This window comes from Microtus pennsylvanicus, chromosome 22 (genome assembly GCF_037038515.1).
Source record: "Microtus pennsylvanicus isolate mMicPen1 chromosome 22, mMicPen1.hap1, whole genome shotgun sequence".
Taxonomy (NCBI): domain Eukaryota; kingdom Metazoa; phylum Chordata; class Mammalia; order Rodentia; family Cricetidae; genus Microtus; species Microtus pennsylvanicus.
Window position 1 is genome coordinate 15,497,059 of NC_134600.1, and position 24,478 is coordinate 15,521,536.

Here is a 24,478-nt window from a genome sequence, read left to right on the forward strand (position 1 = left end):
TACAGACCAGCACACATAGAACAGATGGTGGTTGTCTTTCAGTGCTCTTACAAATGTAGCAGGATTAATAAAAACCCAGAGACAGGTTCAACCTGAAGGTCAGAAAAACAAAACAACCAATCAATGGCTCTTATCTCTACCTCAGTCCTAAATGGCAATTCTGCCTCTAGGAATTTCAGAATGAAACTGTGAGTGCTGTCTCCTCCCATTTTATATTCCTCTCTAGTGCTGTAATTAAATGCGTGTACCACTATTGCCCAGTTTCTATGGCAAACTAGTGTGTCTACTGGGATTAAAGGTGTGTGACACCACTGCCTGGTCTGGAAGGCTGACCAGTGTGGATGTTTTACTCTCTGATCTTCAGGCAAGCTTTATTTATTAAAATACAAATGAAATATCACTACATAAAAATATGAATCATGGAGGTGGGTTCATCTGCTTTGGATGAAAAATCTCATTCAGTTTTTCTATATAGAGTCTTGTCCTAGATGGAAGATATGAACCTGGTTTATGATGACTAATCGCTCTAATTTGAAAATACTGAAGAAGCTGTGTTATTATATATGCATATCATATTTCCTTGGGGAGACTCAGTGTATGAGAAACAATATCCAAGTGATGTATTCTCAGCTGTTATTTCTGGGCCCAAACCTGGATACCTAAGGATTTAAAGGAGACAGGACCCGTGAGAGCCTCTGCCAAGGAGACAGGAGTGAGTTCTCCCTCAACACACGTCTGCTTTCTAACAGGAGCCGCAACGTCTATCCAGAGTACAGAAAGGAGCATAGATTTATATAGTTGTGAAATAGTATTAAGGTATCTTCATTGATAGTTTCTCGGATAGTTTGGACACCAGTCACATGAGGACTAGTGTTTTGTGTGTTTGAGTTGTGGTGCTGTGGACCAGGATCTGGTGCACCACGCTAACCGTGAACTTTCCCAGCAAGCTGTACCCCCAGCTGGCAGCAAATATGAATTTAGATGGGAAAATGATTGCTCCAAAGGACTTACGATGGAGGAAGGTCATTGGTTAATCAATAAAGAAACTGCTTGGCCTGATAGGTTAGAACGTAGGTGGGTGGAGTAAACAGAACGGAATGCTGGGAGGAAGAGGAAGTGAGCGTAGACACCATGACCCTCTCCTCTCCAGGGCAGACACGATGAAGCTCCGACCCAGGATGGATGTAGGCTAGAATCTTCCTGGTAAGCGCACATTAATAGAAATGGGCCAAGCAGTGTTTATATGAATACAGTTTGTGTGTTGTTATTTCAGGGCATAAGCTAGCCAGGCAGCCAGGAGCTGGGTGGCAGGAACGCAGCCTGCAGCCTGCAGCTCCTTCTATAGACTTCTTATTTAATATCGGAATAGGTAGTTAAAGAAAACTCACTTTGGTAAGGCAGGCATGGAAATCACTGTCTACCATGGCCTTCGTTGGACAGTTAGAGTTTTGAAACATGTTTTCTCAGAGGTAAGCCTTCTTCTGCAGTTCTTTTGTGTGGCCCTGACTATTTATGGGAGACTACCGTGCAGGTATACTCAAAATGGTAACCTGCATGGGATACGGCTAATTGCAGTTAAATTGTGGCTCCTTAAAACACAAATTGTCAAGTATTTGGTGATTAACACATACTTAATTCCGTAATTAATGTTTGGTCTAATTGTTGCTCCTCAGAGCTGCCCTGCTGGGGCTCAGAGGCTGTGGGGCAGTGCAGGCTCCTCCCTGCCTGGGGGCACCTGCTTCTCCAGATTTAGACATTGACTTCCTGCCATTTGAAGAATATTCTCCTTTCATATCCACCTCCTTGGCTTCATTGTCCTGATAAAAAGAAACAGTTCCCTCTTTGATTGTGCCTCCCCGCCTCCCTCTCCTTCCCCCACCTTTCAGATGGCCCCAGCAGCCAGAGAGTACCAATCGATTGCTCTGAGTTCTTCCTAATCATAATGACAGCCCCAGGGCCTCTGGACTTGCTTCTGAAAAAGGTGATACTTTCTTCAATCAAAGGTCGGGAAGGCAGGATGTTTCGCATAAGCTTTGTAAAGAGGAAACCCCACAGGTAGCCTGGGAACCCGTTCCTGGCCTGCCCCTCCCTGAAAGGGATTGGGAGCTCCATCTATAAACAGGAAAAAGTGGGGCTGGGGCCATCAAATAGGAGGGTGATGATTCCCTGGCATCCCCCCATTGAATCAGGTTTCTTAGGTGTGCTGATGGCCCAGGGAGAAGATTAGGAGTGAATGTCTAGGCTCTGCTTCCAATTCTTTTGTAGGAAGGACACAAAGGAGTCTGTCTGTAAGCCGGGGAGGCTAAACCAAGCTTTCCCCTTTGCCAGCTGCCAGCTGCCAGCTTTGCTGGTAAATGAGGAGTTGAGGGAATAGGAATGGTTTGATCTTACCCACCCCTTCACGTTTAGCGTCAACGATTATTCCCTGTAGAAGACATTGGCTGGTCAGCGAGGTTTAGTCAAGGTGAACGGAGTCTTGTTGTATAGGTTGGCTAGGGACCCAGGTGTGTTTCTGAGACTCCGGGAGGGGACAGGGCAGGAGCGGGCCCAGCTGGAGTCTGGCATCAGCTGTGACTTTTCCAGAGCGTGGCATGAGTCTGTTCCCTGAAGCATGCTGGGGAGATGCGAAATTGACAGGCACCTGAAACCCAGCCCACGCCTCCTTCGCTCACATAATCCTGTGCCTGTGGCCCTTGCTCTAAGTGCAGGACAATTAAATCACTTTCTGCCTCTGGGACAACCTGAAGAATCTGGTGTGACAGTGAGCCGTAACTGTCCCTCCAGTATGGGCGTGCCTCTGCGCATCTGCCCCAGACCCATCTGCGCATGTGCTCCAGACCCAGCCTTCTGCTCTTCTACAACATGAACAGTGTGGTTTAAAAACCGAGTGGGGACCCAGGAGGCTCTCACTTTATTATTGACTTGGACCTGCATTCCAGAGGTTTTGTAATTTGTGTGATGGTCTTTTAATCTTCACACCGTGTCTCTTGATTTTTGTTTTTTTTTTTTTTTTTTTACAATTTGCCACGTCTCTAAATCTCATTCTCGACTTGTATTTGACATCAAAGACAGGCACCTCTGCTGTTGTGGGCACTCTCACACCTCGGGTGGCTGCTGCTGCTTGCTTGCTTATCAGAGCTGTCTCTTGTAATTTCCTGCTTTTGTTTTGTTTTCCAGTTTAATTTTCTTGTATCCTGCTGTATATAAGAAAGAGATGAACTGCGATCATATCATAGTCTTCTAAAGGGAAAGATATCATCGTGTAATCGCACAACATGCACGCGCGCGCGCGTGCACGCACACGTGCACGCACACACACTCACTTTGGTACAGCTTAGGGGTCTAGCACTTGCCTGGCCTGAGTGACGCCATGATTGCCTTACTCCAGCCTGGCAATCATAGATGAAATGGATAAAGAGCATCCCAAAGCACCAATAATTAATTCCATTGACCTGATGCTGTCCTGTGAGTGTCTTTATATAACAAAACATTATATTTTCCGATGCTGCCCCAACAGAAATGAGCACTGAAGAATTTCCTTCTTTGTCTTTCTTTTTTATATTTTGCTACTGTTATTGTTTGAAAGTGGATATTATAATATAACCGAGGCGCCTTAGTCTCTTGGATGCTGGAATTACTGATGTGTGCCACCACGCCTAGATAAAGAATTACCCTCACCCCTTTTCTGTAATGAATATGGAACCAACGGGTTTGTGGGTGCTCAGCGGGACTCTTGCATTGTGCTAAAGCAGCCTGCTCATAGTTCTTAGTGTGAAGGCTTTCTTTGGTTTTGTTACATTATGGGGATGTTTCACGATTTGTGTTTCTACTTCTCTATTTTTTAAGGTTTATTTTTAAATTGTGTGTGAGTGAGTGTGTGAGTGTGCACAGAAGTGTTGGTGGCCATGGGGGTCAGACATGTCAGATGCCTTGAACTGAAGTCACAGGCATTTGTGAGCTTCCCGATAAGGACTAGGAACTAAACTCAGGTCCTCTGCAAGAACAGTAGCCACTCCTAACTGCTGAGCCATCTCTCCAGCCCTTACATGTCTTTTCTTAATTCATTTGGCAATGCAGAATAAAACTTACAGAAAATGGGTAGGACCTGCCTTTGGGTTTGATCTAAGTTAAAACCAGCAAGGACGTGAAGACAGACACACTCTTCAGCTGAGTGTCTAGGGAGCTGGCAGGCGGTTTGCACCTGAACATGGCCCTTGGCATGGGTGAGCAAACCCCTGTCTTTGCTCGCACACATGGGCATGGGGCAGCAGGGAGGGGGGCTGACTTTGCTCTGTACTGAAGCAGGGAGGATAAGGATGCTGCAGTGTTGGATAGCTCCCTTCTTCTTTGGCAGGCTTCACACAGAGGAGGGGTTGACACCCCCCCCCCCCCGCACAGGGTAATTAATGCCAGAAAGGCATCTGGAGGGCAAAGGGGAGCACACCCAGTGACCCAGCTGATCTGGGAGCAAATGACTGTCCCCAAAGTCTCTGAGGACTGTGGGGGAAAGCAGTCTGCTGAGATGTTAGTGGGGAGAATTAGTGAATATTGAATCGGTCCCCCGGTTGTAGATATCTGAACCATCAGGAAGAATCTGATGAAAAGATGCAGGGATCTAAAATAACCCAAACACTACTACAGGGAATTCTCAATCTGTGTAGTAATGAGGTTCTGCAGTCATAGAATACCGACTTGGTGCATACAGACATCTCCCTTGAGGGACTGGGTCTGGAGCACTGACCACATGCATCCCCTTTGCCTGTACTCAGATCTGTGAAGGCTCAAGTTCTTTCTTTAACATAGTTAGCATATTTGCATGTAACCCAGGCATATCCTCCTGGGATCTGAATCCTTAAATCCTGTCTGGATTACTTATAATCACTACTATCACAGTGCCATGCTATATAAATAGATGTTCTGCTGTTATTGGTGTAACGAGAGCAGTGTTGCATCATACCACCCTGAACGTGCCCAATCTCATGTGGAACAAAGATAGCATCCGAAGCCGGTGCGTGTCTCATACAGACCTGTGTTTGTATTAAGATATTTCCCATCTTCAATTGAGTTTGTGGCTATAGAACCAAAGGATGCGGGAGGCTTCCTGCACTGTACCATTGCTTTTGTAGTTAAACCTCTGGTCACATTGTGTTGGCTCAGCCCTCAATTCATGGCCTCACTATGTTAATTTGTATTGTGCTGAACTTACAACAGCACAATTCCTCTTGCCTGGGAAAACCTTATTTAGCACAAATGCTTCCCCTATAGGTCCCATCAAGAGCCTCTTACGCTTAAGATCAGTTGCCGACAGCATTTCAACACTACATTTGGGGCCATTTTAAAATGCAAAACCACTAATACAGATATCCCAATTGTGAAAGACGAAGGCCATCATAAGGAGACTTTATGTTTTTTCTAACCATATGAAAGCTTGCAAGAGACAGCGCATTGCCTTGCTTGACTTTAGGACTCTGGGCAATTCAGATCTTTGCTACTCTCTGCATCTCCACAAATGACCATTAACATGTTGCAAGGATTAATCAGAGGGTTACATAGAAATTTAGGGAGGTTGCAGATTTACTGGGCAAAGAATTGCTAAGTAATAAAGCTGGATTGTATTTTCCATTAAGCCAATCCCAAGAAACAAAGAAGACGTAAAATTAAATACTGCAATAAAATTATTCTGCAATAAGGATGGCTCTGATTCTGTCATATAATCACAGTGTAGATGGGGCTAGAGGGTAATGGCTTTCTATTTTTAAAAAAAAAAAACAGATGGGGGGGTCATTGGAAAATGTCTGACTGTAACTTTCTTGCCACAAATTTAGATCCCCACAACCTAAGTAAAAAACCCAGTGCAGTGGTGTGCTCTTGTAATCCCGTCCCTGGGGAGGTGGAGTTGGGGGAATCCTGAAGCTAGGTTGTCCTAGGTTGTATAAGAAAGCAAGTTGAACAAGCCATGGGAAGTGAGCCTGTAACCAGCATTTTTTCATGCTCTCTGCTTTATTTCCTGCCTTTCGATTCCTGCCAGAAGTTTCTGCCATGGCCTCCTTCACTGATAGAGTATGACTGAGTTGTGGATGCCAAATAAACCCTTCCCCAAATTGCATTTCGTCATGGTGTTTTTTTTTTCCACAGCCGCAAAGACCCAAACTAAGATACACATTTACACATGAAATGTGTGTTTTGTTAAAAGCCAAATGTCTTCGTTATCTTTAGTTTTCAGTTTGGCACAGCCAGGAGTCAGCTGAGAGGGAAGCATCTATTAAGGAGAAATACTGTTGAACACATTGGTCTGTGGGCACGTCTGTGGGGGATTATCTTCATTGTTAACTGATGGAGGAGGGGCCAGCACCGTGGGTGGTTCCATCCCTGGGCTAGGAGTCATAGACTGCAGAGAAAAATAGCTAAGTGTGAGCCTGCAGGAAGGAGTCAAGCAAACATTGTTCCTCAATGCCTTCTCTCTGGGTAGTCTTGTCAACTATACACAAGCTGGAGCCATCTTAGAGGAGGTGACCTCACTTAAGAAAACGCCTCTGTTAAATCAGGTTTTAGACAAGCGTGTCGGGCATTCTCTGAATTAGTTATTAATGGGGCAGGGCCCATCCCATGTGGGTGGCGCTGTCCCTGGGCTGGTGGTCCTGGGTTTCTATAAGAAAGCAGGCAGAACAAGCCAGTCAGCAGCACCCGTCCATGGCCTTTGCCTCAGCTCCTGCCTCCAGGTCCCTGCCTGGTTTGAGTTCCGACTTTTTCTCAACAGGCTGTGATTCAGGATGTATCAGCCAAATAAACCCTTTCCTCCCCAACTGGCTTTTGGTCATAGATATTTCATAGCCATAGTAACCCTAAGACATGTCTGCTTCAAGTTCCTGTCCTGCCTCAGCGATGGGTTGTGGCAAGCAAGTGTAAGCTGAAATAAACTCTTTGCTCCCCGGAGCTGGTTTTGGACAGGGTGCTTCATCACTCTGTAGCCATAGAATAAAACTAGAGCAGCAAGCAGACAGTAGTGTGCGCTCCAAACCCCCTGATGGTAGGCAGTTCAGCAGGACACAGGAATGAAGCTGAGACATTAATGTTTAAGTATTACATTTTCTCAGTAGTTCTTTTTATATAGAGAAAATTTTGACTTGTGCATTGGATTTTGTTTTACTTTGTACAGCATGCCGGGGTGGGGGTGTTCTATAAAATAATTAGCGTTTATTGTTTAGTTTTGACAGGTTGCAATTATGTGTCTTAGAACCTTGGTTATGATATTCCAATCCATGGTGGGCTTTTAAAATAACACTTAATGCAACAGAAGCAAAAGCAGCGGAGTGGGGTTGCTGCCTGCCATTACTAGGGCGCAGGCATATTGTATTCAGCTGTGACAAAGTATTGCTTTTGACATGTGCTTTCTTGTTAACCAGAGGAATGGCAGTGTGCCGGAAAGCCAAGCAGGAAAAGGCTCTGAAAGCAGAGAGTAAATATTTCAGGCTGTGCGGCCCACACGGTCTCTGTGGCAACTAGTCAGTTCTCTGGTGGTTGTCTGGGAACAGCCAAAGCCAAAATGTAAATGCATTGAACATGGCTGCCGTCCAATAAAACTTTATTGACGACGTGGAAATTGGAATTTCTTATCGTTCTTCTCCATCGCACAGATTCTGATATTGTTTTGATTTTTTTCCTCCCGCTATTGAAAGCTATAAAACGATCCTGAGCTTGATAAAAGAACGAAGTAGAAATAGGTGGGAGGGCAGATTTGGCCTCTGGCATTTGTTGCCAATTCTTGCTTAAGATTTTATGTTGTTAAAAGTATGTCATGTGTCAGATATGCTGAAACATGACTCTAAACCTCTGCACTGTGGAAGTCGCCCCTGAAAACCACAGGATGTAAAGGGATTCACCCTGCCCACCAGGTCTTAAGAAACATGGGGTTCACTTCCTCATTCTGCCTCCCACACATCTGTTGTAACAGGTGCTGGACAGACCCGTAGGTGTAGTTGAGAATCCCTTCTGCTTCCTGGGCTGTCTAATTGACCTTTACCTCTTGAATGATTTGCATATAAACAACCTAGTCAGAGCCCCCCAAACATCCTCTTTGTCAGCCGCTCCCTTTCATGTCTTCAGATGTCAAACAAAATCTTAATCTGTGGCTTAAAAACCCTCCCTTATAGCTATGTCATTATCCCTGTACCCCATCTTCATAGTCAAGAACACTGCAGTAAAGAAACCCCACAATATTTGTATTCTTTATTATATATATATACACATATATATATATATATACATGTGTATACATGTGTGCTACATATTATAGATCTGCTTATTATATTTTGGTAACATGACAAGAATCCATACATGGAGGGAAAATAGCCTCAAGTTGCATACTAGTTGTGCTAAATATTGTGTGACTTTAGAAAAATTATCCAAGCTTTCTGAATCAGGCTACTGGTCCCCAAGTGGTAGACCAGTTGGTACTCATCACGGTTGGCTTTGGAAAACTACGTAGTGAATGCAAAAGATGCCTGGACTGTAGAAGTGTTTCAGCTGCTTAGTCAATCAATAAAAGTTTAAATTAGGCTTTCTTTAAAAGTCTTGGTTAAAAGTACCCTGAAGAAAGCCAAGCCTGGCTAACAGGATGTTTTCAATGTATTCATTTGTGTTTGGTAAATGCCAACATGCCGCCCGTGTCTGCAGATCAAATAAATCCTCCCCTTGTCCCTTTAGGAGCTTTAGCCCAGTGCTTGCTGTGGATCTCTGCATCTGCTTCCATCGGTTGCTGAAGGGAGGGTAGAAGGGGAGGAGGAGAGGAAGGGGAAGGAGGAACATGGAGGACTGGGATGGTCAATATGGGGGAAATACAGAGAGGGAGAACAAGGAAAGAGATGCCTTGAATGAGGGAGCCATTATGGAGCTAGTGAGACACCTGGCATTAGGGAAATTCCCAGGAATCCACAAGGATGACCCCAGCTAAGACCCTAAGCAAATGGAGAGGGTGCCCGAACTGGCCTTGCCCTGTAGTCAGATTGATGGCTACCTTAATTAATATCATAGAACCTTCATCCTACTTAAAATATTTTTATAGCAGTAGTCTTTGGTTTTCCCCTAGGTCCCTGGGCTATCTGTTCTCAGGTTTGTGGTCACCCAAGCAGTGTGGATACAGGTTCCATCCCATGGAGTAGACCTTAAGTCAAATTAGATTTTGGTTGGTTACTCCCACAACTTGTGTCACTAGCGTGCCTTGCAGGTAGGATGTCATTGTAGATCCAAGGGCTTTGTGGCTGGGTTGGTCTTCACATTTCCCTTTTGGTGGAGAACTTTTCTGTACCGAAGATGCTAGCATGTATGGGTGAAGGGTCCATGTAGACCCAAATCAACTTTTTCACGTTTAATGCATGGGTATTGTCAGTTTATGGAAAGCAACTTACAGTCTTGGCAACAGCCTGGGTTACTTTGGTATTCCATGGGACCCCTTTGGCCAACAACTTAATTAGATGTAACCCAATCCTCATATTAGCAGCTTCCTTTTGGTAACAAGGGATGTCCAGTTAGGCTCTGTCTTCCCCATTATTTGACAACTTCATATTTATGTATTTTAGGAAGTTTCTATTGTATTAGGTTTTCATACTACTGTTCAAATGGCTCTTAATTTTACCTGTCTCTCCCCCTAGTGTCTCCATCATCCCTCCCTCTGTCCCCCCTCCTCACTTGATCTTCCTGTTCCCATACCCTCCTATACATCCATAGCTATCTATTCTATGTCCCTTTCATAGAAAGACCATTCTGTCTCTTTCTCTATATCTTGTCCCTTTCTATATATCTATCTATACACTGTTGTTCTATGGGTTATAGCTTGGTTATCATTGACTTAACAGCTAATATCCTCATATAAGCAAATATTTTCTCTTCCTGGGTCTTGGTTACCTCATTCAGGATGATTTTTTTTTACTTCTATCCATTTACCTGCAAATTTTATGTTTTCATTTTTTGTTTTGGTTTCGTTTTTTGTTTGTTTGTTTTTTGAGATAGGGTTTCTTTGTAGCGTTGGAGCCTATACTAAAATTCACTCTGTAGATCATGTGAACTCTAACTCACAGAGATCTGCCTGCCTCTGCCTCCTGAGTGCTGGGATTAAAGGTGTGTGCCGCCACCACCACCCACTGGTTTCATTTTTTAATGACTGAGTAATACTCCATTGTATAAATGTTCCACATTTTCTTTATCCAATTTTCTGTTGAGGCGCAACTAGGGAGTTTTTAATTTCTGGCTTCTGTGAACAGTGCAGCAATGCACATAGTTTTTTTTTTTAATTTATTTATTTATTAAAGATTTCTGCCTCCTCCCCGCCACCACCTCCCATTTCCCTCCCCCTCCTCCGATCAAGTCCCCCTCCCTCATCAGCTCGAAGAGCAATCAGGGTTCCCTGCCCTGTGGGAAGTCCAAGGACCACCCACCTCCATCCAGGTCTAGTAAGGTGAGCATCCAAACTGCCTAGGCTCCCCCAAAGCCAGTACGTGCAGTAGGATCAAAAACCTGTTGCCATTGTTTTTGAGTTCTCAGTAGTCAGTGTCTGTATGGTAGGATTAAGTGTCCTTTGGGTATATAGTTGGATCTTGTGTTACAGCTGGATCGTGAGGTAGATCAATTCCTATCTTCGTGAAAATCTGCCATACTGATTTTCATACTGGCTATACAAGTTTGTACTCCCACCAGCAGTGGAGGAGTGTTCCCCTTACTCTACATCCTCACCAACATGAACTGTTACTTGTTTTTACTGATTTTAGACATTCTGACAGATACAAAATGAACTTCGAGATTTCATCTTGTATCTGTCAGAATGGCTAAAAACAATAAACCAAGTTACATCTCAAAGTAGTTTTGATTTGCATTTCCCTGGTGGCTAAGGATGTTGACCGTTTAAGTGTTTCTTAGCCATTTGATTCTCATCTTTCGAGAATTCTCTGTTCAGATCTGTTCCCTGTTTTTAATTGGGCTAATTGTTTTTTTGATATCTAGGTTTTTTTTTTAGTTTATATATTAGCCCTCTGTCACATGTGCAGTTGGTAGGAAATCTTTTCCCATTTTGTAGGCTGCCGCTTTATCCAAATGGCCGTGTTCTTTGCTGTGCCATGATAACACATTAATTGATTCTTGATCTTTGTGCCTGAGCTAATGGTGTTCTCTTCAGAAAGAAAAGACTTGTCCTGTGCCAGTGAGTTCAAGGATATATGCACTTTTTCTTCTGTTAGGTTCAGTATATCTAGTTTTATGTTGAGGTCATTGTTTCATTGGAGTTGAGTTTTATACAGGGTGATAAATACGGGGCCATTTGTATTCTTCTATGTGGTTTGACTAGTATCACTTGTTGAAGATGCCGTCTTTTTTTCCATTGTATATTTCTGGCTTCTTTATCAAAAATTAGGCATCCAGGGGCTGGAGAGATGGCTCAGCAGTTAAGAGCACATGCTGCTCTTCCAGGGGACCCAGGTTCAATTTCCAGCACCCACATGGCAGCTCACAACTTTCTGTAACCCCAAGATCTAGCACCCTCACACATACATTCAGGCAAAATATCAATTGCATGAAATAAATAAAATGAATTATTAAAAATATTTTTTAAAAATTAGGTGTCCATGGGTCTGTGGGTTTATGTCTGGGTCTTCATTTTGAGTCCATTGATCAACGTGTCTGTTTAGTGTCAATAATAATACTGTTTTTATTACTATAGCTCTGTAGTATAAATTGAAACCAAGATAGTTAATCCTTCAGCAGCTGTTTTATGATTAGGAATACTTTAGCCATCCTGTTTTTTTGTGTGTTTCCATATGAAGCTGAAAATTGTCTTTTCAAGGTCTATGAATTTTGTGGGAATTTTGGTAGGGATTGCCTTGAATCTATAGATTGCTTTTGATAGAATAGCCATTTTTTACTATATTTAATCCTACCAACCATGAACATGGGAAGTCTTTCCTTCCTATATCTTCTTCAGTTTCTTCAATGTCTTAAAGCTTTTAGCATATAAGTCTTTCACTTTCTTAGTTACAGTTACACCAAGATATTTTATATTGTTTAAGGTTATTATATATTTCCTTGATTTCTTTCTCGTTTCATTTGTCCTTTACTTATGGAGGACTACAAATTTTTGTGAGTTAATTTTTTATCCAGCTACTTTGCTGAAAGTGTTTATCTATATGTTGATTACATTCATTACATGGTTACCAAACTATTTAACCATGGTTAATGTTATACATGGTGACTTGCTTTTCTGGCCTAATCTATTTGGTGTCTTATATGCTTCTTATACCTTCATACCATCTCCTTCAGGTTAGGGATGTTTTCTTTTGTGATTTCGTTGAATACATTTTTGTGTCTTTGATCTGGGTTTCTTTTCCTTTCTCCACAGTGTGCAGATATGTCCAGATAATAACAATATATCAAATTTATGACATTTTAAAACATTGCCAAATTAAAATACTATGTGTTGATGGAAAATGAAATAGTCTCTCATATATTTATGGTGATTATGTAAACAAATATAGTCTTTACAAAAAGCAACCTGGAATTATATATTGGGAATCTTTAAAATATCCACAATATTTAACAACGAACTCTATATTATAGGTTGGGGTTGTGGTAAGGTTGCTGGGCTCTAGTGGAGACATATTGTCCTGGCTGTTACTGTGTTTGAACACTGGCATTTACACACCTGGGCTTGGCAGGATTGTGAGTCTAGGTGTAGCTATCTGGTCTTATCTTCACTGGGTGGGTATTTTGTTTCTTGGTTTCTGTTACCCGCTCTGGTTCTTAAGGAAGTGTGGTTGTGTATTTCTTGGTAGGAAATTCTTCTGGGATTTTTATAGGTGTGGCCCCAGGGTGTTCAGATGAAATGTGATTCTAGGTGTGGCCATCAGACACTTAGAACTGAGGGTGGGATAGGTTGGGTGGGGGACAGACTGAGGGGTGGTTACCCGCTGTAGGAACATGAAGTGTTCCATCCGGATCTGCTTAGTCCCCTGGGAATGGGGCACAGAGCGAGGAGACTGGGGATGAGACTGGGAGATTGCACTGGAGGAGCTGAGAGACAGGGAGAGTGTGCAGTTATCCCGCCGGTTTCCCTGGCTGGAGTGCGCAGGTGCCACTTCCCTGAGCCCCCTGCAGCTCTCTCCACAGCCCCTTGTGTCACCTCTGGTGCTGCAGCTGGCCACTCTTAGCCAGAACTGCTTTTAGGGCCTCAAAATTATTTTCTTATGCCTGCTTCTGACATCCATCTTTTTGTCCCTCGTTCATCCTCTTACAGAACTTAGACATAGAGAAATAAATTATCCCGGTCCCACCGCAGGAATATCTAGGCAGTTCTTCTTTTTCGTTGGCTCATCAGTGGAAAACAACATATTAAACTCGTGAACAGGACAGAGTTTTATTTCATCTCTGCTCTTCTGCAGGGCCCCTCTCTCCCCCGAGTGGGTTATGTTTTATTATCAGGGCTTTCTGGCGCAGAGCTGCGAGCCTAGGTTTCTGGGTTTTCGTGCTTGCAGTCTGGACCCCTGCTTTTAGCATTTCCATCTGGGGTTCTGTGGGTTGCTGTCTCTGGTTTTGCATAAACACAAACAAAGCAGTCTTAGGAGCCAAGATTTTGCTCAGTGTGCAAGAATGGGAACATCACGTGTGGAAACAGATGGAGTTGAGGATTACTGCGACTCAGACTCACTGCCTGCTTCAGACAGATACATCATATCCAGACGACTCATTCTGTGGAAATACAGTTCTGGAAAATATGGTTCTATTTATTAATATTTTTAATGAAAAATTCATGTAATATAGTATGGATCATGCTATATATAAACTGATGTTTGTGGAGTGGTACCTGCATGATGCTTGTAACGTCTTCTTAGATAGTTACAGTATTACTTTTAAAACCAAACTGCTTTGTGATCAGTGTGGCACACAACAGTGAAAACCAACGAAGGTCGTCCTGTTGACACGGCACCCTGTTTCCCAAAGCGGGAATAATTTGCCAATTGTGGTATGATTTCATAATTGGGTATTGGCATGTTGAAATGTTCTAAAAGTTGCATGTTGCTGCATGTATGCATGTATTCCTGCACACACACACACACACACACACACACACACACACACACAACACAATGCTGTTAGAGAAACAAACAGAGATGACTTAGGTTGCCCTTTTTGAAGACTACCCACCCTACTCTTGTGCCCTCTCCCCATCTCTTAGTCCTGGCACCCATTAGTCTGGCTTCAATTCCTAAATTTTGACAATTCAGAATATTTCATTCATGAAATCAGGTAGGGTGTAATCTTGTACAATTGCCGCCCCCCATTTTTTTTTAAATTCAGCACAATTCCCTGAAGATTCATCCGTGCTATTGATTATGACAATATTTAGTGCTTTTTCATTGCAGAGTAGCGGTCTGTGGTGTGCTGGGTCCGGGCATATGTCCATCTAGTGGTGCTAGGTTCTGTTAGCTACACAGTAAAAGATGCTTACCATAGACAGCATAGACATAGAAGAGAGGTGACCGTGTTTCCTGACGACTTCTCTTGTCACCTCACTGCGGTGAGGATAAGTAGAACGGAGCAGCTGCCACTGTGGCAGCCAAGAAGCTGAGAAGGGGATGCCTGCCTTCCAGACTTCCTGCTTCCCCTCTTCTCCATCTGGATCCCCAACCTGGGAGATTATGCCACCCACATTTAGCGTCAATGTCCCAATTATTTATCCCACTCAAGAAATACCCTCGCAAAACACGTGCAGGCATAAAGGGGTGCTATAGTCATCAATCTAGGGCATCGCCCTTAGCCATCCTAAGTGCTCCTCACTTTTCTTAAGGGGAGCTGCTACTTTGATTTCTCTCGTCCCTCCTTTATACCTTCCTTCTTTCTTTCTCTTTATTTTTTTGCTTTTCTCTTCCTCTACTACTCTTGTTCTTCAAGTTTGTTTTCCCATGGTTTTCTAAATTTTTCATAATTCTCGAATAGTGTGGCTCTCCTAAAACAAGCTCTTACCCTTCATTTCTCCTCTCACTCCTCCCCTCATCCCACCTCTTCCTTAGTCCTCCCCTGTAGAAGGAGCTGCGGGCTGCGTTCCTGCCGCCTGGCTAGCTTATGCCCCGAAATAACAACACACAAATTGTATTCATTTAAACACTGCCTGGCCCATTCATTCTAGCCTCTTATTGGCTAATTCTCACATCTTGATTAACCCATTTCTAATAATCTGTGTAGCACCACGAGGTGGTGGCTTACCAGGAAAGATTCTAGCCTGCATCCATCTCTGAGAGGAGAGCTATGGTGTCTCCTCACTGCCTTCTTCCTCCCAGCATTCTGTTCTGTCTACTCCACCCACTTATGTTCTGACCTATCAGGCCAAGCAGTTTCTTTATTAATTAACCAATGAAAGCAACACATAGAAAGAAGACCCACCTACATCACTCCCCCTCATCCCACCTCTTCCTCTAGCTCTCCCCCTCATCCCACCTCTTCCTTAGTCCTCCCTCTCATCCATCCTCCTCTGAAGTGTAAAAACCTAGAATCCCAAATGTCTCATTCTGGTCAGTCACTTTCAGAAATGTTTTTTAAAGAACTTCCGATCTTAACTTTGCCTCTCAATAAAGATATCACAATGTGTGTGTGTGGGGGGGATGGGTATCATGATAGGAAAACTGTATTATTTTGTGTGACAGTTTACATAGCATTGTTTCAGTTTTCAGATTTCTTTAAGACTTTGGTACTTTACTCCATTCTTCAGAATGACTCCAAAGTGCTTTCTTCCCATATCCATCCTCACCCGTGGGTTCGCATCACCGCATAGGTGATTCCTTAGGCAGGTGCTGCCCAACCCCGCCTCTGCCCTTTTGCCTCCTTGGACTAGACCGGGTTCAGCCTTACTTGTACTTGAGGTTTAGAGCCTGGAACACTGGTAGGCAGGTGTTAGCCACCAACTCCTTTTCAGTTGTTGGGCAAAATAAATGGAGGGATGAGTGAACACTTATTTCTCATAATAGAGGAGAGTCTTGCTAAAATCCTTACAGAAATGAGTGGAAAACATTAATCTCTGTGTTGGCATTCTATTTGTGTGTTAATAAATAAAACTTGCCTGAAGATCAGATAGTAAAACCACTGGTCAGCCTTACAGACAAGGCAGTGGTGACACACACCTTTAATCCCAGTAGTCACACTAGTTGCCGTAGAAACTGGGTGGCGCCTTTCATTCCAGTGATGCACACCTTTAATCCCACCCCTAGAGGGAATTATAAACGGGAGGAGACAGCTCGGTCTCAGTCTCATTCTGAGACTCCTGGAGGCAGGATCGCCTTTTTGGACTGAGGTAGAGGTAGGAGCCAATGGGTGGCTGTTTTGCGTTTCTGACCTTCAGGTTGAACTCCAGTTTCTCTCTCTGAGTTTTTATTAATCATGCGTCAATCTCTCTTAATTTTCCAGGTGATTTTTGAAGTGGTAACCTCTGGACACCAAGGCTACCTTGCTATTGATGAAGTTAAGGTGTTAGGACATCCATGCAGTAAGTAACTTTGTTTTTAAATGTTGGGGTTCATCACTGGGACACATTTACACCATAGACTGAAAGACGGGAGGAAACCCAGAGAGATGCTGTCATGCCAAGAGTTTCGTGGCAGGTTCTAGATGCGGGTCCAGCTGTGCATGCACCGCTGTGTGAAGTTGGTGTGCAAATGCAGATACTTTGATAGCTCTGAAAATGCAAAGCAGGTGTGAGGGACATTTGGATTTCTATTTTCAATATTAGCACAGAATTAAATGTGGCAGCTTAGCACATTCCATTCCCAAATCGAGGATGTTTCTATCCCTGTTCCCAAGTTTTTGTCACACAGTTCCAAACAGTATGGGCCCAATAGACTTAGTACCTACTGAATATAAAGTCCCTTCCTTAGCCATCTGTCAGCGCCAGATTTGCCTGTCCTTTCTCTTTACAAATTTGTACTTTACAAATGTTCAGTATGGGAGAAAGGACCTTTATAGAAAGCTGAGATGATGCTGAGGCCAAGTAAGCAGACCGCAGGTCCCACCGTGGCAAAGGAGCTGGCTATATATCCGCCTCTTGGCCCTTGGGAGTTGGCTGTTTTTCCAGGATCTGGAACTTCTCCACTGCTCTTGAACCTTTCTGTCCTTGCCTTAGGTACAAAACCTGGACAGGATCGTTCAGGATGGGTCAAATGCCTACTCCCTTCAATCAGTTGATGTAATTCAGGAAAGTAGGGGTAGTATTCCCATTGTTATGGGATCCAGGCCTGGATTTTTTTTTTTAAGGAATCTACTATACTGGGTAGTAAAACACAAAAAACAACCTGTATATGTATATGTGTACACACGTACACACACGTATGTATATGTGCTTGCATGTGGGTTTATGTGTATGTATATCTGTATGTATGTGTGTGTATGAATATGCATGTGTACACACATATGTGTATATGTGTGGGTATATGTGTGTATGTGTGAATGCATGTGTGTATGTGTGTGTTTGTACTTGTGTGAACTATGTTTCTCATAAGCAGTATGTGTTCATAATGTTAGTTAGAGCAACACTGTTAGTTTTGCCTTCCATATATTCTAATAAGTGGTATTCATTTGTCTACATTTTTCTGTGTTTCTGTTCCATAATGCCCACTGACAGTTGGTACACAGAACCCAGAATCCACGGATGCCCTAATAGGAGAGGGACACAGTCTTTGCATCCTCCTTGAATCTTTGAATCATTTCTTAGCTACTTACAATAACAAGTACAATGTAAAGGCTTTGTAATAGTAAATGTGGCAGGGAGGGACCATGGTATCTACTCTGTAAAGACTCCTTTGTTCCTGATTGTTTCTGTTCATGTTCACTGAGTCGGCATAGGCAGTTTGTGGATATGGAGGGCTAGCATAGTCTTATCTGGGTTTTCTCCCTCTTTCCACTTACATTTTTAAGATGAATCCTTAGCATTCAGCCATAGGAACATAGCACACCTTGTACTTATTTTTGAACATTTGGTGACTCCTCCTCCTCTGTTTTTGTTTATTAAAATTATTACTGTGATTCAGCATGTGTGTGTGTCCATGGGAAAAATATGTGTATATGTCTAAGAAGCCAAGTCCCTGGAATGTGGGGAGACGCGGTGTTAGATTTATCAGTTGCTCCCAAATTGCTGTGAGAAGTATCTGAACCAATTTGCATCCCACCAATGGTGTGTAGATATTTTATTTCCCCTGTATCCTTTCTCAAGACTGATGATAGTGTAAGTTTACATCCCACCAATGGTGCATGAACATTTTATTTCTCCTGTATCATTTCCCAAGACTGATACTGTAAGTTTGCACCCCACCAATGGTGTGTGGATATTTTATATCCCCTGTATTCTTTCCCAAGACTGATACTGTACGTTTGCATCCTACCAATGGTGTGTGGATATTTTATTTCCCCTGTATCCTTTCCCAAGACTGATACTGTCAGTTTGCATCCTACCAATGATTCATGAACATTTGATTTTCCCTGTATCCTTTCTCAAGAGTGATACTTTCAGAGTTAACATTTTTGGCCATCTGAGCGATGGCAGCCTACTTTATTTTTAGAATGCCTGGCATGCAAAGAACTTGGCAAGTTGCTACATTTCCTGGGTCTCTGCTGATGGCCCCTGTCCAAACCATGAAAGAATGGTGTATTCAAATGCACGCACTTGCAAGGAGAGCTCAGCATTTTCTTCAGTTGCCTGGATTAGAATAGATGATTAGATAGTTCTCTGTAGCTATAGGGGCCACCTGTGCGGTCGTTATCCCACAGAGGTAGCACGACACAGTTGCCTCATTTCATCTACGGGGCCTCTACTCTCTCTGATGTCTTCTTCCAGTCCTCTGAAGCTGGCCCCATGTGCAGGTTCACACACATCCAACATCTCATTCATGACCAAAACTGCCATTAATTTGGTCACATGTCACATTTGCCTTTTCTTCTGTATCTGCAAGATGGGATGTGGGGGGATTCACAGAGAATCTTCCCACTTTTTTATTTCACGAAAAGGTAAAAATAAAAAAAATGAATGAGGCTGAAACTAGGTGAAACATCTGGGCAAGTTCAGGAAACAGAATATAATTATCTGAACTGGAACTTAGCCAAGTCCTTGCACCCAAGTCTGCAACTTTGAGACGTGCCCCAGGGGTCTGCTAATGTGTATCTTCATGGCTGCTGAGTCACCATGTAAAAGGAGGACAGGAGATAACCCAAAAGTTTTGCACCTGTACTGAGTGCTGAGCGCCCTGATAGATAGATCCTGCCTTCCAGCTTCTTAGAGCTACCTGTCTGCAGGGACATGTGCGTCAGTGGGTACAGATGAGAGAACCTGCAGCCAGGCTTACCCAAAGCATCCTAAGCCTGCATCCTGGATTTCTTGCTTCTACATAGGGCCTCTGGCTGGCATATGAGTTCCTCAAATGCAGCCTTTTGTTTTCCACTGGGTTCCAGGCTGTGTGTTTATCACAGACATAAAGATTTTATGCTTAGCCTTTCTGTGCCTATGTCCTGCGATGTATGTGTGTTGGTGTTGTGGTGGCGTGCGTTCCTGTGGAGTCAGCTTCCCATGCCAGTCTGGATGAATGTATGATTCCTCCTCTGTAGGTAAGCACACGCATACCTAATGGCTTCATGAGTTGCCTTAGGAAACACAGAAAAGAACGGCAGGCTGGTGACTGAGGGTTAGGGGGTGATGCATGTTGCAAAAGCCCTGTGAACTGTAAGTTGTAAGTGGGTTTATTAAAGCTATTTGGTAGTTATTTCTTCTGTAATCTGTGTGTCTGTGGGGGAAAATGTGCAAATAGAACCTGTAAGAATGAAGACATTGGATTTAAACTCAGAAAGCTGTATAGGTAAGATTTTGTGAGATTTCTTAGCAAGATCGCTAAATAATGATCATTTGTTTTGAAATTTGATGCTCGTTAGTTTGGATTCTCAGAGGAGCATAAATATTTCACATCTGAAGGATGTTTTCCATGAGGAGGCAGAGCTGCTGAGTCTCGTCGACTTCACTGTCCAGGCCCCTGTTTGGACTCCTGGGTTTACGAGCCGGCATCCCTACAGTTTGCCCACAGTTGTTGTTCTCATACAAGGATGAAGATGCTCATAAGATTGATATCACCTTAGTGACAGTAAGATGCAGGACCAGCCTGAACTGGAGATGCTTGTGCGGAATCATCAGCTGTCTGGTTAAGACCCCCTTCTAACAAACGTAGATAATTCTTGAATTTGGTGTGTACACTAAAAGTGTATCTTGAGTTTGGTTCAGGAATCCCAGTAGGGAAAACTGAGAAGGATGTTGTCAGTTTCCAAAGTGTCTCCTTTGTTTAAGCACACTGAGACTGCATCTGCATGTATTGTGTGGTACCTCGCCTTTTTGCCTGTGGCAGGTGCTTACTCTGTAGATCAGGCTGTCCTTGAACTCGTGACCCTCAGACATCAGGATTTCTAGGGCTGATTTCATGGGCGCATGCCACCAATTAAAATTCTTGGGATTGCTATTATCACCGTGTGGTCTTAATGTATATTTTTCATGTATTAGAAACCACAGATATCTTAACAGTTTCATTGAGATGTAATTTCCATGTCCTATAAATTCCTCCGTTAATGAGTTTGCTTGAGTTGTTGGTTGTATTTTCATCCTCACTGTATCTGAAGTCATGCGATAGGTTATGGTCAAAACACAGAGACACTAACAGCATTGCACGAACCTATCTTTAGTCTGTACTTATAAGGTGCATATGAAACATCAATGAATTAAATTTTACACTTGAATCCCATATCCAAGGCACACCCGTTATATGCATGCAAATACTAAAAAAAATCTGACAATATTTGAAATTTGAAAACACTTTGGTCTCAGTATTTCAAAGAAGAGTGAGTTAAGCTACATTATTATGATTAATTATCCATTTTTTGTAACCACCCTTGAATTATTTACTGGGAAGTAGTAAATCCAAATAACCAAACTGATGGATTTCTTAAATTTGGAGGGGCTCATTTGTGTCCACTTGAAATTCAGAGCATGCTTGCCAAGTATATTCGCCAGTGTTGACCGGGTTGTTCTGAGCCCTCCGGTTTGTCAGCTTCCTCTCTTGTGGTGACAGCTAGGGAGGAGACCTGTGCTGTGGTTGTCCTGCCCGTCGGGCACACTTCCAGTTCATTTCAGCCTTTGCCATCACATAGAGATGTAAATGAAAATAAGAGGGTCAGAGCCTGCTTGTCTTCTGCCCCTCTTCAGTTTGCTCTTTGATCTCACCAATTACTGCTCTCTGATTCTGTTGCTAGGATTTTGACACCGGCTTTGAAGAATCAATAGTAATGAAACATCTCCGAGGAGACCTGTGTATTGGTCAATGATGACTCATGCCTTTGGGATCAAAGGCTGATCAGGGATCAATTAATATTTGAGAACTTGGCTCTCTGTGCAAAGCCATGGAATGCAGCCGTCAGGAGGGAAAGGCAGAGCTGAACCCAAGCCTGTTTGTTATTCAGGGAAGACAGTTTGTAGAGCTCCCGCAGACTTCACAGGGGTCTGGTGGAGCATTTTGAAAGGGTACCCAGAAAATAAATGGGCCTATAAATTTAGAGAGAAAGAGGGAATGTTTCTTTTTGAATATGAGATGGGCTGGAATTTCCATTCTGAAGGTGCTATACTTGGAATTCCAATTACAGTAGTTTGGCAAAGTCGGTGTTCCAGCTCAGCGTGGGTTCTAAACTTAGCTGGACAGAGAGCCTTTTATTCTTGGGCTCTCCTCCACTTTGAAAGAATGAGTCAGTTATTTTAAACAGAATTTTTTTTTTTGAGGGCGAAGCACACAGAATATCTTGCCCGAATCATCTTTTTTAAAATCTTTATCTCACTCCTTTATATGAGTATTTTAAAAAGAAAAGATCTCGCTGGGCAGTGTTGGTACACACATTTAATCCCAGCACTCAGGAGGTGGAGACAGCTGGATTTTGTTAGTCCAAGGCCAGCCTGGTCTACAGAGTAGCCAGCGCTACACAGAGAAACCCTGTCTCAGAAACCAAAACCAAAACAAACAAAAAGGAAAAAAAAAAAAACCTCTATTTCACAGAAAGAAAGTTCCACAAAGACTTGTGTGTAGGGACTTTTCCTATGTTTCGAGGTAGTAAAGGCTGAGGTGTTGATGCTTGAACACAGTGTGCTGACACCAGAATCCTAGTTCGGATCCACCTTAAGTCACTTGCCAACTGAAAATTGTTTTAGATCGTCCAGTTCAGGACCTGGAGTGTCGGGGACCTCCTGGAACTCTGTAACATTATGCTGCCTTTGTGTTTATTGGGCTGTGATCTGTGTCCCATGGATGGGCTGCAGATCTGTGTCTCATGGCTCTCCTAGGAAAGGCAGGGATGTAAAGGCATGAGCCCTCTTCTACATCTCTATACTGTTGGGGAGAAGAGATGCATAGGGTTTTCAGTCCTTTGCTGGACTCTTCAGCAGAGAGAGCTTAGATGCCGTAGGTAAGTAAAATCAGAGGAACTTGGAGATGTTGGACATCCTAGAGGAGAGGGTCTAGAGAACTGGAGGATCAGGGCACAGGCAGAAGATGTGGAGGGATGAGTATAAGGCACCACAAAGGAGAAGGACTCTTCTGCATAGCTCTTAGTATTGAAAAAATTCAGCTCCCTACACAATCCAGGATAAACAAGACATGCAATTAATCTTGCAAAATGTAAAGTGCCTGCTTCTTATAGGTGATTACTTAAAAGATGAAGGAGCTCCATTTCCGTACAATTTTTATTATGAACACCACAATAAAGCTTTTTTAACAGAAACAAAAACAGTGAGAAATCCACACTGATTTTACATCTGTGTACTGCTAATGTCATCGTTTATCTTTAAGTACATTTATAAATAAGTCCTATCATATCAAGACAAAATCATTTCCCCAAAATACCACTTGTAATTTCACATATCCATTTCAGGGTTTCAGGCTAATGGCCCCCTTTCCTCCCCTCTGCAGTGTATGTTTTAAAAGAATTCTATCTTAGGATGGACTTAGTCTCTCTTTGCCAATGAAACACACTTTAAATATATATATATATATATATATATATATATATATATATATATATATATTATGTATACAATATTCTGTCTCTGTGTATCCCTGAAGGCCAGAAGAGGGCACCAGACCCCATTACAGATGGTTGTGAGCCACCATGTGGTGGCTGGGAATTGAAATCAGGACCTTTGGAAGAGCAGGCAATGCTCTTAACCTCTGAGCCATCTCTCCAGCCTCTGAAACACACTTGTTATCTTCATGAATGGCTTTCTTTCCAAGCTGTCTCAATTCAACTGCTCTTTCCACATATGTGTAATGGCTATGACTTTTAGCCCTTACTAATTCTTATTTTTCAGTGTTAGCTAAATAGTAAACATAAGTAATAGGAACTCATTATTAAATGTTAGTTACTATTGCAATTTAAATTTTATATAGTTTGTGTTTTATATAATATACAAATTAAATGGTAAAAATTGAAAAGAACTGTGTTAGTATATGCCAGCAGTCCACACACGCCAATAAATTTTATGAATTCACCATTTTCATACCCTTAAACCAGGCATGGTCATAGTAAAAATAAAGCAGTTATGTGTCAAAGGATGTGCTTATTAACAGATATAATTATATTTAATAACCTTGGAAGAATTAAAAACTAAAAATATAGACACGTGAATGCTTCATTTTACTTAGAGCTGATCCAGATTGTAGGTCGCCAAGATCTGGAAACTACATTAGACAAATTTCTAAATAAATAATTCTTGAAACAACAGCTGTCAGCCTGACTTGATGATTTAAATCCAGCCCATTTTTATAATATTAAGTGCCTATCCAATATGGCGTCAGTTTATTTGGCTAGTGAGAGAAAGTAGGATTCTACCATACCTTATCATACTCAATGCTGGTAACTCAGCAGGCTTTATTCATTAATTGGTATTTTTACATCTTAGCCAGCAATATAAAACCAGTCTCATTTACCAAGGTGTCTAAGTCACCTTGAATGAATAAACAAACACCTGAATGGCCTTGGGCATTTGGATTCTTATTGAGGTGCTCACTTCCCCCAGTAGCTCTGATAGTTTCTTTGCTAACTTGGTGATGTCATCTAGAGGTAGGGGATGGTCACGTGCATAAAATCTATAGGTATGTATGTGCTTAAATAAATAGACGTGCAAATAGATACCCTACGGTATCATTGTAAATTTTTGTCAATGGATTACGTGCAAACACACACACACACACACACACACACACACACACACACACACACAACTACTAATTGTATGCGTGTGTATAAATGCTTATTCTTGTCTTTGTTTCATTTTATATTTTTATCTAAAATTTTCTGGCAGATTAAATAAATTACCACTTCATCAATATAGAGGCTAAAATTCTTCACCAGTTGTCTCTTGTGTTTCATATGATCTTTTGCAACTGTG

The 24,478-nt window shown here is 42.5% G+C and overlaps 1 protein-coding gene across 3 annotated transcripts in view; it reads left to right on the forward strand.

The window, feature by feature from the left end:
* Ptprm (protein tyrosine phosphatase receptor type M) overlaps window positions 1–24,478 on the forward strand; it is a 694,512-nt gene that overhangs the window by 261,508 nt on the left and 408,526 nt on the right. For all 3 annotated transcript variants that reach the window (XM_075956536.1, XM_075956537.1, XM_075956538.1), the window contains one exon: window positions 16,435–16,513. In XM_075956536.1, the coding sequence (XP_075812651.1) occupies window positions 16,435–16,513 (79 nt within the window). The remainder of the gene's footprint in view (window positions 1–16,434; window positions 16,514–24,478) is intronic.